The 15268-nt window shown below is 49.7% G+C and overlaps 1 protein-coding gene across 1 annotated transcript in view; it reads left to right on the top strand.

The window, feature by feature from the left end:
* MYO5B (myosin VB) overlaps nt 1-13426 on the top strand; it is a 168043-nt gene extending 154617 nt beyond the window's left edge. Inside the window, 5 exon segments of the mRNA XM_045296048.1 lie at nt 713-863; nt 2133-2418; nt 2963-3137; nt 4948-5028; nt 9611-13426. Of these exon segments, the coding sequence (XP_045151983.1) occupies nt 713-863; nt 2133-2418; nt 2963-3137; nt 4948-5028; nt 9611-9763 (846 nt within the window). The 3' untranslated portion in view covers nt 9764-13426.
* The last annotated feature ends 1842 nt before the right edge of the window (nt 13427-15268 follow it).

Genomic DNA, 15268 nt, shown 5'->3' with positions numbered 1-15268 from the left:
GATATAATGAACCGTTTCCTTTTTTCTTTCCCACCTCAGGGATGATTCATACTACACGAATCCTGCCATTCTGAACACACGGTCCTGACTTCTCTGTGGTGCTGGGTTTTCACACCACCTTCAATGGTCAAGGGCCACTACGTTGGGGGTGGGAGGTGGAGCAGGGGGTGCAGAGGTGGCAGAACATTCTTTTTTTAATTTTAATTTTATTTCACTGGGGGCTCTTACAGCTCTTAACACAATCCATACATATGCCCATTTTGTCAAAACACATCTGTACATATGTTGTCATCATCTTTTTCAAAACATTTTCTTTCTACTTGAGCCCCTGGAGTCAATTCCTCATTTTCCCCCCTCCCTCTCCCCACTCCCCCTTCCATGCCCCCTTGATAATTTTTAAGTTACTCTTTGTTTTTCATGTCTTATAGCAACTGCGGTCTCATTTCACCCACTTTTCTGCTGTCCATCCCCCTGGGAGAGAGGCCACATGTCAATCATTATGATCAGTTCCCCCTTACTGCCCCCCTCCAACCCTTACTCTCCTAGGATCACTGCTCCTCTTACTGGTCCTGAGGGGTTCATCTGTGTTACAAGCATTCTCAAGAACAGAGAGACTGGGTGGGGCGGCAGGGATAGGAAGCTTGCCCATGTGACTGGAGTGGCAGGCGTCCAGCCGAGCACGGACAGCAGACTCCTCTCCCTCCCTCCACAGGGCTTCATGACGCAGAACACTGCCAAGCAGAATGAGCACTGTCTCAGGAACTTTGACCTCACGGAATACCGTCAGGTGCTCAGCGACCTCTCTATACAGATCTACCAGCAGCTCATCAAAATCGCCGAGGGTGCATTACAGCCCATGATCGGTAAACTGACCACAGGAGGTCCCCACCTCTCATCCTGGGGCCTGGGGGAGACGTGGCCAGCACTGCCAATTGGTGGTTGGGTGCCACCGATTCAGTTTCTACCTATAGTGACCCCATGTGCCAGAGCCACCTGGGTGTGTTTGAACTGCCCACCTCCTGGTTCGCAGGTAAGCGCTCCCTCGTTGAGCCATCTGGGCGCTTCTGCGTACCCTTAAGGAGCTGGATCTACAAGGGGGCTTCCAAAAGTTCATGGAGAAAAGCCTATGCTTTTTAAATTCCGTTTTTCCATGAACATTTTGTGTGCCCCACCATCACCACCTTTGTACTCAGGAGGGCCTCCCGCCGGCCCTGGGATGCAGGCCTTGAGAAGAGGAGCCGTGGCTGGCCCATACCATCCCACAGGACAGGGTCACGGGCAGTGGGAATCTCCGCCCTTTCTCTTTCTCCTTTTTCTGTAGAATACTATAATTTTGTTCCAACGTGAGTGAATTTCTAGTAGGTAGCAAGTAGAAATCCCAAAAGGGTAAATGGTTAGACAGTGAAAAATTAGAATCCCCTTGCCCGTGATAAGGGAGTCCTGGTGACCAGCGGTTAGGAGTTGGGCTGCTTATTGCCCGGTTAGCGGTTCGAAACCCCCAGCTGCTCTGTGGAAGAAAGATGAGGCTGTCTGCTCTGATAAACAAATCCACTGTGTGCTTGACCCAATGGCAGTGAGGGAGGGAGGGCTGTTGGAAGACTCAAAGCTACTGAATGCAGTGGGCTCATAGGCCAGGGCTCCTCGCTTAATGTGGGTATGTGATCTGCACCCAGCAGCCATTTCTCAAACTCTAGGCCCTCGGCCCCGAACCAAAACCAAAACCCACTGCCATGCTCGTGGCGGTCCCACAGGACAGCGTTAGAGCTGCCCTGGCACTCTATGCGAGTGACTGCCTCAGCGCTCTGCCTGCCTGGAAGGGTTTGGAGGGTGGCACTGCCCAGTGGACCCACAGCGCTGCCAGGGCAGCTCCTCGGCACAGAAGGCAGGACAGAATTGAGCTGTTGGGGCATCCGCTTGCCCGTGACCCATCAGCAGTTAACTGATGTGGACGATGTGTTCCACAGCTGTTTGCACCACGTGCAGACTGGTGGGGTATAAATTCTGTGCCTCGCCTGGCCAGGGCTGCATGTCCCCGCGCTGCTGCCCGCCTCTGGGCTGGCACCGTTGCTCAAGGCCTGCCCAGCTCGAGAGCGGATGGTGCCTGTCCTTTCCAACCGGGCTTTGCTTTGCAGTTTCTGCCATGCTGGAGAACGAGAGCATCCAGGGTCTCTCTGGCGTGAAGCCCACCGGCTACCGGAAGCGCTCCTCCAGCACGCTGGACGGGGACAGTACCTACTGCCTGGAAGCCGTCATCCGCCAGATGAGCGCCTTCCACACGGTCATGTGCGACCAGGGCCTGGACCCCGAGATCATCCAGCAGGTGTTCAAGCAGCTCTTCTACATGGTCACCGCGGTGGCGCTCAACAACCTGCTGCTGCGCAAGGACGTCTGCTCCTGGAGCACCGGCATGCAGCTCCGGTAGGGGCGCCACGGCCTGCCCACGGGAGGGGCCGCTGCTCCCGGCAGGGCACTAGCCCGCTGCCCAGCCACGAAACAACGCCCACCTAATAGCTCTGGTTCAACAAACCAGTTCCAACGGAGAGACAGCTGTGTGGTCTGGTTTTTTGCATCTGGTAAATGCCAGGTGATGAGGTCCAGGAGGGAATCCAGGCGTTCGGGGGCATGAAGGCTCACATCAAAAGATAAAGTTGTCTGCGGATGTGAAATATGTGAATTGCTTTAATTCTGTAAATTGAAGGCCCCCACCCCCACCCCCGCCGCGCGCACACACATGAATGGATACAGAGACTGTGATATTTTCTCTTGGCTGGATGTTATTCATTCATTCGGTCACTCGTCCATTCAACAGCGTCTGGGTGGCGGTCACTTTCCAAGCTTTCCCTCGCGTGAGGGCGTTAAGGCGGGGAGGAGGATGACAGCAGCCTTAAGTAGACTGCACAATGGACCCAGCAGGTGGCCTCTGGGACCGGCTCAGCCCGCTCACTGTCGACCTGTCTCTTAGGTACAATATCAGTCAACTGGAGGAGTGGCTCCGCGGCAGAAACCTCCACCAGAGTGGAGCCGCCCAGACGATGGAGCCTCTGATCCAAGCCGCCCAGCTCCTGCAGCTGAAGAAGAAAACCACCGAGGACGCAGAAGCCATCTGCTCGCTGTGCACCGCCCTCAGCACCCAGCAGGTGCGCCCTCTCTCCCCTTTGCTTCTGTTCTCAGCAGTGGCTCTTACAGCACGGTCCTCCCAGCCTTCAGCCACCTCAAGGGCACAGGCCTTCTGTGTCAGCCAGTGGGATTTCCCCCAAATGAACCCAAGACCTCTTTGTGAAACAAGACACTGCAGTTACCATTCGCAGTGACGCTCCAAGCTGGCCTGGCCACTCAGAGCGGTCGTCGGTCCACAAACCGCCAAGCTGACGCAAAAACAGACTTGAAAACAATGCCTTCTAGAGTGGTTTTCACTTCAAAATTTAGGATTAAAATGTTTCCCCCCCAGAAATTGGCACCATTAGCATTTGGCATTAAAAATACTTTTTTGACCCCAGTCATGCCATGATCATTGGGATGTACTTCCATGTTGTGTAAGAGAGCATTAGGGCCTTTGGCTTGGCTTGTTCTGACTCACGGTGACCAGACTAACAGCAGATGAAACCCTGGCCAGTCCTGCACTGCCCTCACGATTGTTTGGGGTCTGAGAGCATGGGTGCAGCCTGTGCCCGCCCATCTCACTGACAGTCTTCCTCTTGCGTGTGCGTGTGCGTGCGTGACCTTCTACTTGACCAAGCATGATACCCTTTCCATGTCAGAAGTAAGTGAGACAAAGCTCACTCCCCTGCTTCCTAGGAGCATTCTGACTGCACTTCTCCCAGGACAGGCTGTTCTTTCTTCAGGCAGTGCGTGGGACTTCCGTCTTCTTCACCAACACCATCGTTCAAGTGTCCCCATTCTTTCCCAGGCTTCCTTAGTGAGCCTTGGGACCTCGAGGAATTTAGACGTTCCTTTTAATGGTAGATGTGCCTTCCCTTTGTTCCAAACTACCCAGTGTCGGAAAGCAACAAGGGCCGGGCTTGGTTGCAAAGAGATTCCCGGTCCATCTAGAGGTACCCCTCCTGCACACAGCGAGATGCGGCTCTCCAGCAGGAATGTGCCGAAGGTCGGTCCAAACAGAACCAAACTCAGAAGCACAAAACGAATCCATCTTGGTGCAGCGAAGTCAGCATGCCCTTAAGAGCTGTTTCCTTCCATAAACGTACTTAAAGTTTCCCCATCCTTTCCATCGCTGTAGACAGGTTGCTTTCAGAACCTCCCCTCTAGGACGCAGCTGGCCTGGCCTGGCCTGGCCTCCTAATGGCAGACCACTAGACAAAAGATGATCCCCCACAAATAAATGTGCTCCTTTTAAAAGTGGCCTTTTTGGGGGGTGGTCTGTGGGGGGGTGGTCCTGTTTAACAAGACCTTATCTAAGATAAATTCCCGAGTTCTCTCTTGAAGAGACTTTGAAATGACTGGTCAATGAGAGGCTGGGGACTTTGGACAGCCTCATTCTTTTAAATAAGTGAGCAGGCATCGTCAGAGCCCTGGTGGTGTAGTGGTTATGCGTTGAGCTGTTAACTGCATGGTCAACAGTTCAAAACCACCAGCCTCTTGCCGAGAGAAAGATGAGACTTTCTATTCCTGTAAAGAGTTATGGTCTCAATCCCACGGGAGCAGGTCTACCCTGACCTGTGGGTCACCGTTCATCAGAATCAACTCTCTAAGGCAAAGAGTTTGAGAGTAGGCAGTGGGAGTGGGAAGTGGGTGTGTGGGATCTACTTTCTAGCCAATGTAGTCGGACTCCGAGGCATAAAGTCTTTGAAACCCGTCTAAGCTGGGGGTCTTCTCTAAAGAAAGGCATCCTCTGTGCCAGCGTCATTGAACTATTTCTTACAGAAGCTCAAAAGTCCTCATCTTATGTGCATTGAGTTCTGAGCTAAGCTTATGTTTGTCTCCCAACAGATTGTCAAAATTTTAAATCTTTATACGCCCCTGAACGAATTTGAAGAACGGGTAACAGTGGCCTTTATCCGAACCATCCAGGTGAGTGTTCAACGATGAAACCAGAGGGAAATGGGAAGTCTGGGTTCTGACCTTGACGTTGCTTCTATTCCTCGAAGATTGGTCAGGTTGTATTTGAGAAGAACCTATGTCCCAGGCTTCCTGTTGGCTACACGGACCATCCCCAAATAACATACTTGTGCTATACACCTTACAGTCTCTGCCATTCAGATTTTAGGAAGTCCCTTTGCCACTTTGTTCTTTTAGGAAAACAATTTGGGTTCTCAAGTCTGTTCTCTAAGAGTTACATTTGTCTTTGGGTGCGTGCGTGAAAGAATATGCGAAGGAAGTGGTTATTTAAATCAATCTTAAGGGGCCCCATAGAGTACAAATGGTTGGTTCACTCCGCTGCTACCAGAAAGGCTGAAGGCTCCAGGCTGCCTTATGGCGCACCTCGGAAGAAAGACCTGGTGATCCACTTCTGGGAACTCCGTCAGTGACCGCCCTGAGGTGCATTGACTCGATGGTGCACTGACTCGATGGCACCTGGTTTTTGCTTTGAGGATATGGGATTTTCAAAAAAATGTAATGATCCACTTTCTATAGCTGAGGTCTAGGTGAGCTTGGCCAAGTGCCGAACCTTCTCTAACTGCCAGCACCTGACTGATGCGTCATAGCGGGACTGCTCAGGGAAAAGGGTGCACGTTTATCCCACTGTGGTGCCTGGGAAATGCTTTGCAGAAGGAGACTCCTTTCCCAGACTCCGAGAAGTGATGCCAACCCCAAACCCAACCCACTGCCATCTCGCTGACCCCAGCTCATAATGACCCCTGTAGGGTTTCCTCGGCTGTCAGTCTTCCTGGGGACAGACAGCCTCATCTCAGAGGAGGAGTGGGTGGTTTTGAACAGCCAACCCTATAATTAGCAGTCCCGTGCCTACCCAGCACAAGACAAGTATAAAAAAGGAGAAGAATGTGATCGGTGGAGGGGAGGCGTGAGGAAAGGGCTTATCACATGCATTGAAGATGCTGGAGAAGATATGGGGTCTTTATACAGGAAGCTGTTTCCTCTGAAACACTCCTGAGAGTTTATGCAGAGAGTCTTGCCGTGTTTCAGTGTGGGGCACCAAAGCCGTAGACCTTGAACCGCAAGTTTCCAAAGAGTAAATTCGCTTTTGCGTCATTTGTAGGAAGAGAGGCCAACACTTGAGAAAACGATGCCAAGGCAGACTGAAGGTGGCTCTCTTAAGGGCAGTGCAAAGGGCAGGCGGTTAAAGACACAGACTACAGAGAGAAGCAGGCGCGAAGATGCCCAAATTAGGAGACCCAAAGTGGTGTCTCGGAAAGTGGTGACAAGTGCAACTTTAGGGCTTAGGAGAAAAAAAACCTATCAAAATCTATTGTTTTGGAACTCTGGAATCTGGCTCAGGAATGTTTGATGGAGGAAAAGGCTACTGAAATCCAAGGGCAAAGAATATGGAACACAGTGGGCTGTCTTAGGAGAAGTACCGCAGAATGCTCCTTAGATTGAGAACAGCACACCAAAATCAGTTGAATTTCTGTACTCTCGAACAGTCTGAAAAGGAAACCGAGGCACGTCCATTCGTGATCACACCACAAGGAACAAAGCACTCAGGAATAAGGTTAACCAAGGAGGTGCGAGACGTGGTTAAAACGTATTTACTTAACACTGCTGAAAGAAATTACCCAAAATAAGAAAGCCCCAACTCACTGCCATTGCGCGCGTGCTGACTCGTAGTGACCCTTGTGCTTTCTGAGGGGTAACTGCTTATGGGAACAGAAAGCTCAGTCCTTCTCCCAGAGCTTCAAGCTGCTGACCACACGGATCGAAGCCCGACTCGTCACCACCACGCCATGGGCGCTTCTGCGGGAAGAAATTAAAGAAGGACCCAAATAAGTGGGGAAGTAGCCAGTGTGCCTGGGTTCCCAAACCCACTGCCATTGAGCAGGTTCTCGCTCATAGTAATCTTTGATAAGGTTTCCAAGGCTGCAAATCTTGCTATTGTTAAGATGATGATGCGAATCAATGTGATCATTGGAAAGCTTATAATGATGAGAGCTTTTGCAGATTTGGAAAAACCCACCTGATAGTTCGCAAGGAATATCAAGAGACCCCAAATAGACATAATCCTGAAAAAAGAACGTCCAAGTTGGTCTACTCGTACTGCTTGATTTCAAAACTTAGTGCAAAGCCAGAGTTATCAAAACAATGTGGCGTGGGGTAACAGCCCACACAATCGAATGGGTCCAAGGGGCGGTTGTGTAACTGAGGGGTAAAATGAAAGAGACATCAAACAAGAGAAGGCATGTGACTGCTCACCTCTGGGGCAGCCATGATCTCAGCAGCCAGATGCACAGAGAGAGCGAATATATTTCTAATATACACGTAGGGGACATGCAAGCCCCCCTAATTGCATCATAACAGGAAGGGGTTGTACCATAGGCATACATGCAATAGGAGAGGACCGGAGCTAGGGGTGTGCATGCAATAGGAAGGGGGAGGCACGAGGGGTATACATGTGACAAGATGGGCAGACTCTAAAGTCAAGATGGCAGCCTAACCTTGGTCCTCCCTGAGTTGGCTTGACCTTAGTCTTTGGGCTCTCCTGCAGGGGAACAATCCATTATCCTTATCAGAAGGGAGTGAGTCCTACTTAGGGTGGGACTATAGGGTCTGATTGCTCTAGATGGCTGATAACCCTCAGGGAGATAACCTTTAAGCAGCCGACCTCCAGGTGTATGGTCATTGACCATGTGTTAGCAGGCAGCCGCTTAGGGTTGGCATGTATTATGGGGGGACAACCTGGGGAATGACCTCTCTGCTTCCCACAGTGTGGCACTGAAAGACACATAGACCCGTGGAATGGAGTCTAGAGGCCAGAAGTAAACCCTCGTGCGTGAGGGGACTTCAAAAGTGTGTGTGTGGGGGGTGGGGGGGTGGGTGAAGGACTGAAAGATAATACGAAGTAATTTCCCATGAACTTTTTGAGATTCTCTCATATATGGCCAATGGGTTTGGGAAAGGGCACCAAGGCCATCAATAAAGGAATGGTTAAAAAAAATAAAAATAAAGATATAGTGCTTCAGCAAAAGGAGCCTGGGAAACTAGACGTCCACACAGTGGGACGTGTGTTTATGATCAGATTGTTGTAGCCTACTGTCCGTTTCCAGAAAGAAAACAGCCCAGACTGCCGACAAGTTCAAAAGAAAATGGTTTATATCCTGCACAGGGACCGTCGGCCCTCTCGAGAGTAGACTGAGCGGTCCCCCGTTTACTTTTCCAGAGGTTTTTATACTGTTGCAAGTGCAGGTTCGCAAGCAAGCAGAGAACAGAAGCAGGATATGGCAGTTAGCCATTCTTCGTCAAACAATAACTGCTCTTAGTTCTTCCAAGCCTTCTGCAACATTCCGTTGCACTTGTCAGCACAGCCTGCGTCCCTAATATCAGCTAGTTCATTTTTCGTTCATAGCTAGTTCATAATGGCTTCTGTCGCCTCAAAATGGCTTCACTCTTGTCAAGGCTGTTTAAGCTTTTCTTGGCGCTACTACAGGATTACACTGAGACGAGGTGTCCAGAACAGGCAAGCCGAAAGAGACGAAGTCGATCCAAAGTTACGAGGGCTGGAGGGAGGGGGCAGTGGGGAGGGGCTGCTCCATACTTTGGTTTGAGGTGACAAAAAACAAAACAACTGGGGAAAGAGGTAGCAGTGAAGGTTAATGCACTTCCTGTCACGGACGTTGAAATATGGCTGGGGTGAAAACGTGACAACTGTTTGTAGGCTTTGCCATAAGTGTCATCAATATAAACACACGCATATAAATGCATGTCATGCATGTGTATGTACGCACACAACCCAAGTAGGCAAGCCAAGTCCTTCAAACCTGGCCTCACCGGCCCCCTCTGAAAGTGGCAGACCAGACCAAGAAGGGGTGAGTGAACGGCTCTCCTGAAGGTGCCAATCTCGCCACCTGCTTTCAGATGCCACAGACAGAAAAGAAGCCCCTTGGCTGTCGGACCCTGTACCTACACCTGCTGCCAGGAGAGCTGGCAGTGCACACACACCAAAGGGCACGTTGGCTGAGTCATGTTAACTCTGACACATATTAACCTGAGGGAGAGCGGTAGCTGACTTGGCCACAGCACTGTTTACTGGAAGAGAATTCCGGCCATAGGTCAGCCAGTCAGAAACCTGCTGGGTCACAGGCAACTGTGAAGAATGAGCACAGAGGGTGGAGGGTAAGGGTCCGTGAGCCGGCTCTGAAGGGTGGTTTGGTCAGGTTTGGAATCTTCCTCAGTCACCGGAGTCAGGGCCCCCAGTTTCGTCTGAGCTGCTCAGTCTTTCTGGGGAGCTTTCTCTGTCCACCTGCATGTGGCCAGTGTTTTCCAGACGGTCTAGACAAGCGGAGATCCAGGGTCACTGCTGGTCCAGGCGTCCCTCTGGGCTAGTGGGGGAGACCACAGCTCCTGGTCCTGGCGTCCTGCCCGGCCACCTTCACGGCAGTTGCACCGGAATAAGGTGCCAGCTGGCCTTGGAGACTTCCCCAGAAGCGGCCCTGTTGGGTGGCGTGGGTCCTGACCACGTCTCCCCTCTCCCTCCCCACAGGCACAGCTCCAAGAGAGGAACGACCCTCAGCAGCTGCTGCTGGACTCCAAGCACATGTTTCCGGTCCTGTTTCCCTTCAACCCCTCCTCGCTGACCATGGACTCCATCCACATCCCCGCGGGGCTCCACTTAGAGTTCCTCAATGAAGTCTGAAGGGGCCGACCCCATGCCTGGCCCGGCCCCGGAAGGGCGTGCGGGACAGTGGATCGGGCTCAAGGGTCAGCATTAGCTGGAGGTCGAGGGTCTGCGGAGAACTCTACAGAAGGAGACGTGGCTGTGTCCTTATTATTAATATTATTATTTTGTACGTACGGCTCAGAATAAAACACTTGAAACACGGGAGGTTTTCGTGTCTCAGATTTTCAGCTTGCCCAAGTCCACCTCCTAACTCCTGGCTGCCATCAAAATGTGCCACCGGCTCAGGAAATGGCAGCCGCCTGCCTCGTTTGGGTGTTTGCAGATAACTGGAGAAGCTCCAGATTCAGATCACAGTGGACATGTCTGCGCTGTGTACCTTGTCCCGAGAGGACGGTTAAGGAGTGATGGTGCTCAGAGCTGTGGTGGACACATGCACCCCAACCCCCACCCCAGGCAAGGAGGCCGATGGACTTGTGGCGAGGTTTCTGAGAGGCTTCCCAAAGGTGTTTGGGACGGTCTGGTGAGGTAGAGATGGCTGCGATAATGACCTTCAGACCAAAGGCCGTGAGTCCTGGTTTCTGAAGAAAATGAGGAAAACCCAGGCCCCGCAGTGCTCACACCTCTCTACGAAGTTCGTCTCGGGTAAGTGGAAGCGGTGTATTCAAACACTGCCGAGCCCACCTTCAGACGTGGGCCAGATGGAAAGCCTAGCTGCTCCGGAGTAGAGTCCATGCTCGAAAGCCCAGCAAAGCCTCCGCTGGTGTGTATGTCAACCACGTGTTTAGTCAAAGGAGGAAAACCCTATTTTGTGTACAGATGTGCAGAGTCCCGCCAGTGTGAGGGCCTGGAACCCCGCCTCCCTCTAGTCGGGCACCACCTACACACTCCTGGTTCCAGTGCCTGAGAGTATGGGGCGGCAGCGTGTGGCGGCTGAGAACAACATGGCATAGGAAACCGTGCAAGGAATCAGTTCTGGGATTACTAAATTATTACTCAGAGGCTAAAAAACCAGCTGTGTCACCTTTCCTCTCCAGATTATTTTCAAATATGCTATGTAAAATCATTCTAGATATCTCTGCTATGAAATAGATTTTTTTTAAAAAGAACAACAGGATATTCCGTGGTAGTAGGCTTAGACCACAGGCTTAGACGTTTGCTACTTTGTACCCTGTGGCCTCTTTTCAAAAGGAGGCGTTCGGTCAGAAAGGGCTGCCTCGTCTTTATGCCCGTCCTTTGTTTTTCTGCATTTCCGGGAGATGACCACTGGATGCTGGCCCTGTGACAGGAGCAGATGATGTTTGCAGATCAAAGAAGAGCAAGCAGCCTCTCGCTTCCATGAACTCCACCAGCCCCTCCTAGTACCTCTTCTTCGCTCAACTTAAAAGGCCCTTGCAAACACAACACATTCCAAGCCCCAAACACTCACTCCGCTGGGCCTCACATCGTGGCTTTCTCCTCATTCATCCTCTTCAAGCTGAGGAGCCCTGGTGGCACAGAGGTTACACCTTGGACTGTGACCCCAAAGGTCAGCAGTTCCAAACACCAGCCAGCTCTGAGGGAGAAGGATGGGCCTTCCTACTGTGTGTCTCAAAAACTCATGGGGGCAGTTCTACCCTGTCCTATAGGGTCACTGTGAGTCGGAATTGACTCAACAGCAGTGAATTTGGATTTTTTTTGGCTTTTGTTTTAGGTTGGTGGACCCAGAACAATGCAGCACCTGAGTTAAAATTGCTGACCCCCGTTCACTGGCAATGGATTTGTCCCTTCTCTCCACGGTCAACAGCCTATCCTGCCTTCTCCAGGGCGTCCTCCTCCAATAGATTGAACTAGAAGTGTCCCTTCATGGGACAAATGCTACATGCCGACTTGGATGGCCAGTCTAAAACAATTGGGTCAGTGGCTACCTCTTCAGAGTTGTCTGTTGAGAGGTAATTTGTTTGTTTGGCTTTTTGATGTACTTTAGTTTAAAAACCGAGTCTTGTATGTAAAGACTGTCCTGAATCTTCAAGATGGCCAAAAACATCATGTTGGGGAAAAATAAGTTAAGTGTTCAAGTTTGATGAGCAGTGTCCGTATTCTCCTCAGTAGGATCTCACACCAGCGTTCTCTGAATCACTGCTGTCACCAGGTGTCAGGACTTGGAAATCCAAAGCTCCACCAGTCGGATAAGTGGAGGCTAGGAGGACACTGATAGGCGGTCCTCTGCTTGGCCTCGGCAAGGGCAGTTTGACCGCCTCTTCCAAGAGATCACTGTGTTTCACTTGAGCGGTGCTTGGTTCAAAGGCATGCATGCTCTTGTAGACCACAGAGAAGGGTATTGGTTATTTACTATGTGGATCTGTCCTATTTAACACTTGGAAGCGAGAAGTTTTGTTAGTACTTTTAGTGTCTGCGTCTTCTAAGGCACTTCAACTCACATGTTCCCACCTCATGAAATCAGTCATGATTTTTAATTTAAAGAAATTCAATATAGCAGTTTGAACTCTGCATTCGAAATCTGTCTTGGTTTCTTAAAAGTCTTGACCACTTTTCCTACTATGTGCCTTGCACTGTTACCAAGGTAACTGATGTATCAATTATTTCTCTGCAGTGAGTGTTGTTGAGGGAAGGACTGTCATGTTCAACATAGCATCCTGTCAGTTTGATTTGTTGTTTGAAACGTTCTTAATTTATCTTTTGAAACCTTGAAAAGCATTTTGAAGAGGATTTATGAATCAATTATTTATAGATCAAATACTTGTGTTTTAAGTATTATATGTTTTCCTCTAATCATGTCTTGTGTACACAGCCATGAATAATGGTTGCCAGAGCTGACAAGTGTATTGCCTACGTGAATTCTCCCAGGGCCATCAGAGCTGCAGGAATTAGGCCTTTAGAGTGAATGTTTGATGATGAACTGATGGTAAGGTCTTGAAAGATTTAGGGGACAAAAAAACCTTACCATCAGTTCATCATCAAACATTCACTCTGAAGGCCTTAATGCCTTGCAATGATCAGCCACACAGTAAGTCAGAACCCATTGCTTCTGCATATAAGTGGTGTGTGTACTCTTGGCCTAATCCTATGGCGGCCAGGGCATCCCTAGTTGAAGCACTTGCAGGGTGCCTGCAGGACTCCGTGGTGACCAACAGGCAACGGCAGCATGGGGTAGGATCCTGTAGTCTCTATTCCTCTGTAAGGTTGCTCAAATCCATTTGTTGCATGAGCCAAGCATCACTAGAGTCACTTTTTGTGTACATCCGTGCCACCATTAGAGAGCAAAGGTGGTCCAGAAGGCTAAGCTAATGCCAATGAAAACAGTGGAGCTCTTTGGTCTCTCTTGTTACAAAGCTCATTAGACACTAAGCGTTGTGTTTCCAATCAACCTTTTCTGATAACCATGGGGAACCATCAGAGATGAGTCCTGCTACTTCCTAAAGTGATGTCATGTCAGCATCATTCAAGTTTGGATGTAACTTTGCCTACCGATGTTTACATGAAGGACTGATCCTCTGAACGGTCATACATTAAGGGGTGACTTGGACAGTATAGAAGAAATTATACTGATGAAAATATTTTTCCACTTGGAACAAATCTGTAAAGTACACCTTTGTTTATAGAAAAATGCTTGTAATCCTTAACTATACTACTCAGCTGTGAATGAAAATTTGTGGAAATAAATACTTTTGAATAAATGAAGTGGTGTGCCAAATGTACCTGAGAGTGCAGCTTGGCAGTTACCGTTGGGCTGACAAGTTCTTAAGATTCCTGGAGGAAGGGCCCTCTGGGCCCTCCTGCACACATGCCGTGTGGTCATTGGAACCAGAGCCGGCGCTGCAGCCAGTGGCCAAAACTACCCCCCACTGTTGGGTACCACCTGTGGGTGAGGAATGACTTCTACATTTGCAAATGGGTAGAGAAGAAAACATTTTAAGATAATTGTGTGACATGGCAACATGGTATGAAATTTGAATGTCAACATCCATAAAATTTTCTTGGGACATCGGCCACCTTGTACACCACCTATGGGCTCTCTGGCACCATAGTGACCCAGTCGTACATGGCCACGAAAGTCCGAAGTTGTTATCCTAGTTTTGATAGGCGCTTCCTGGTCGTGGCTCTACAGGACAGAGTAGAACTGCCCCTGCGGACTTCGAGACTGATTCATGGGGAGAATAGAAAGCCAAGTCTTTTTCCCGGGGAGCATCTGGTGGGCTCCAGCTGCCGACCTTGTGGCTGAGCTCAACGCATGCCCACACTGCTACCAGGGATCCCAGTGTGGCTGTGAATCAGAGTGGACTGGACAGCAGTGAGCTTGGTTTGTTTTGTTGACAGACGTCCGCTGACCTACCTTCAATGGTCCATGTGGACCCTGGCACTAGGTAGCTGCTCGTTTGTTTGCTCTGCCCCCTGGGACTTCTGTTTCCATGTTTATATGGTGACTTCCTCTAGGGGAGCATAAGTCACTTAGGGGACGGTCATTTAACTCTCAATAAAAAACAACCTCTTTGCCATTGAGTGGATGCTGAATCGTATCAACCCTGTGGAACGCAACCTTTGCGTTTCTGAAACTGTAACTTTTTAGGGGAGTAGAAAAGCCCTGCTTTTCTCCCAGGAGTAGCTGGTGGTTTCAAACTACAGACCTTGCTTAGCCAGGGCTCCTCTATAGAGGGTTAAATTGGGGGGAAATTTTAATGTGTAACTAGTCCCTGATCTAGGACAGGATCCCTTCAGTGTCTCTCTAAGTCCTGATGAAAGTAGATGGCTTCTTTAGCTTTCATTATTATCAGAAGCTGTATAAATCTGATCTTTGTCTTTGGCAGTTGGACACACTACATGTAAACTTGCAAATATATTTTAACACAAAAACAAAAATCATAAAAGGATACTCTGAGAGGGGGAACAAAAAGTTGGCGGATGCTGGCATTTTGCCAGTCGGGTAATGCCCACTCACGGGAGGTTCTGTTTGGCTGGCTGAGCCTTGGGAATGAGGATGGCATTTCTCTTCAGAACATTCACCAGGGTGGTCTAGCTGCTCCTTGCCTTTTTCCCTGGTGTTTCCCAGCATATCATCCTGCATCTTGAATCAATCCATCGTACCAAAGGCAACACATTTAAGTCTTTTTTTGTAATCATTTTATTGGGGGTTCTTATAGCTCTTATCACAATCCATACATATATCCATCGTGTCAAGCACATTTGTACATATGTAGGTTGCCATCATTTTCAAAACATTTTCTACTTGATCTCTTGATAATCAGCTCACCACCACCCCCAACTCCCAATGAACCCTTGAAAATGTATCAATTATTTTTTTTTTTTATGTCTTACACCGACTGCTGTCTCCATCCACTTTTCTGTTTCCGTCCCCCGAGGAGGGGTTATATGTCAATCATTGCCATCGGTCCCCCCTATCTCCCCCCACCTTCCTCCCCTCCTGGTATCGCTACTCTTTATTGTTCCTGAGGGGTTTCTCTGTCCTGGACTCCTGGTGTTTCGAACTCTTATCTGTCTGTACCAGTGTACCTGCTCTGGTCTAGC

This window comes from Echinops telfairi, unplaced genomic scaffold (genome assembly GCF_000313985.2).
Source record: "Echinops telfairi isolate 266 unplaced genomic scaffold, ASM31398v2 ScPeMD7_7400;HRSCAF=8409, whole genome shotgun sequence".
NCBI classification, from domain to species: Eukaryota; Metazoa; Chordata; class Mammalia; order Afrosoricida; family Tenrecidae; genus Echinops; species Echinops telfairi.
This window is presented reverse-complemented; position numbering and strand designations above follow the sequence as displayed.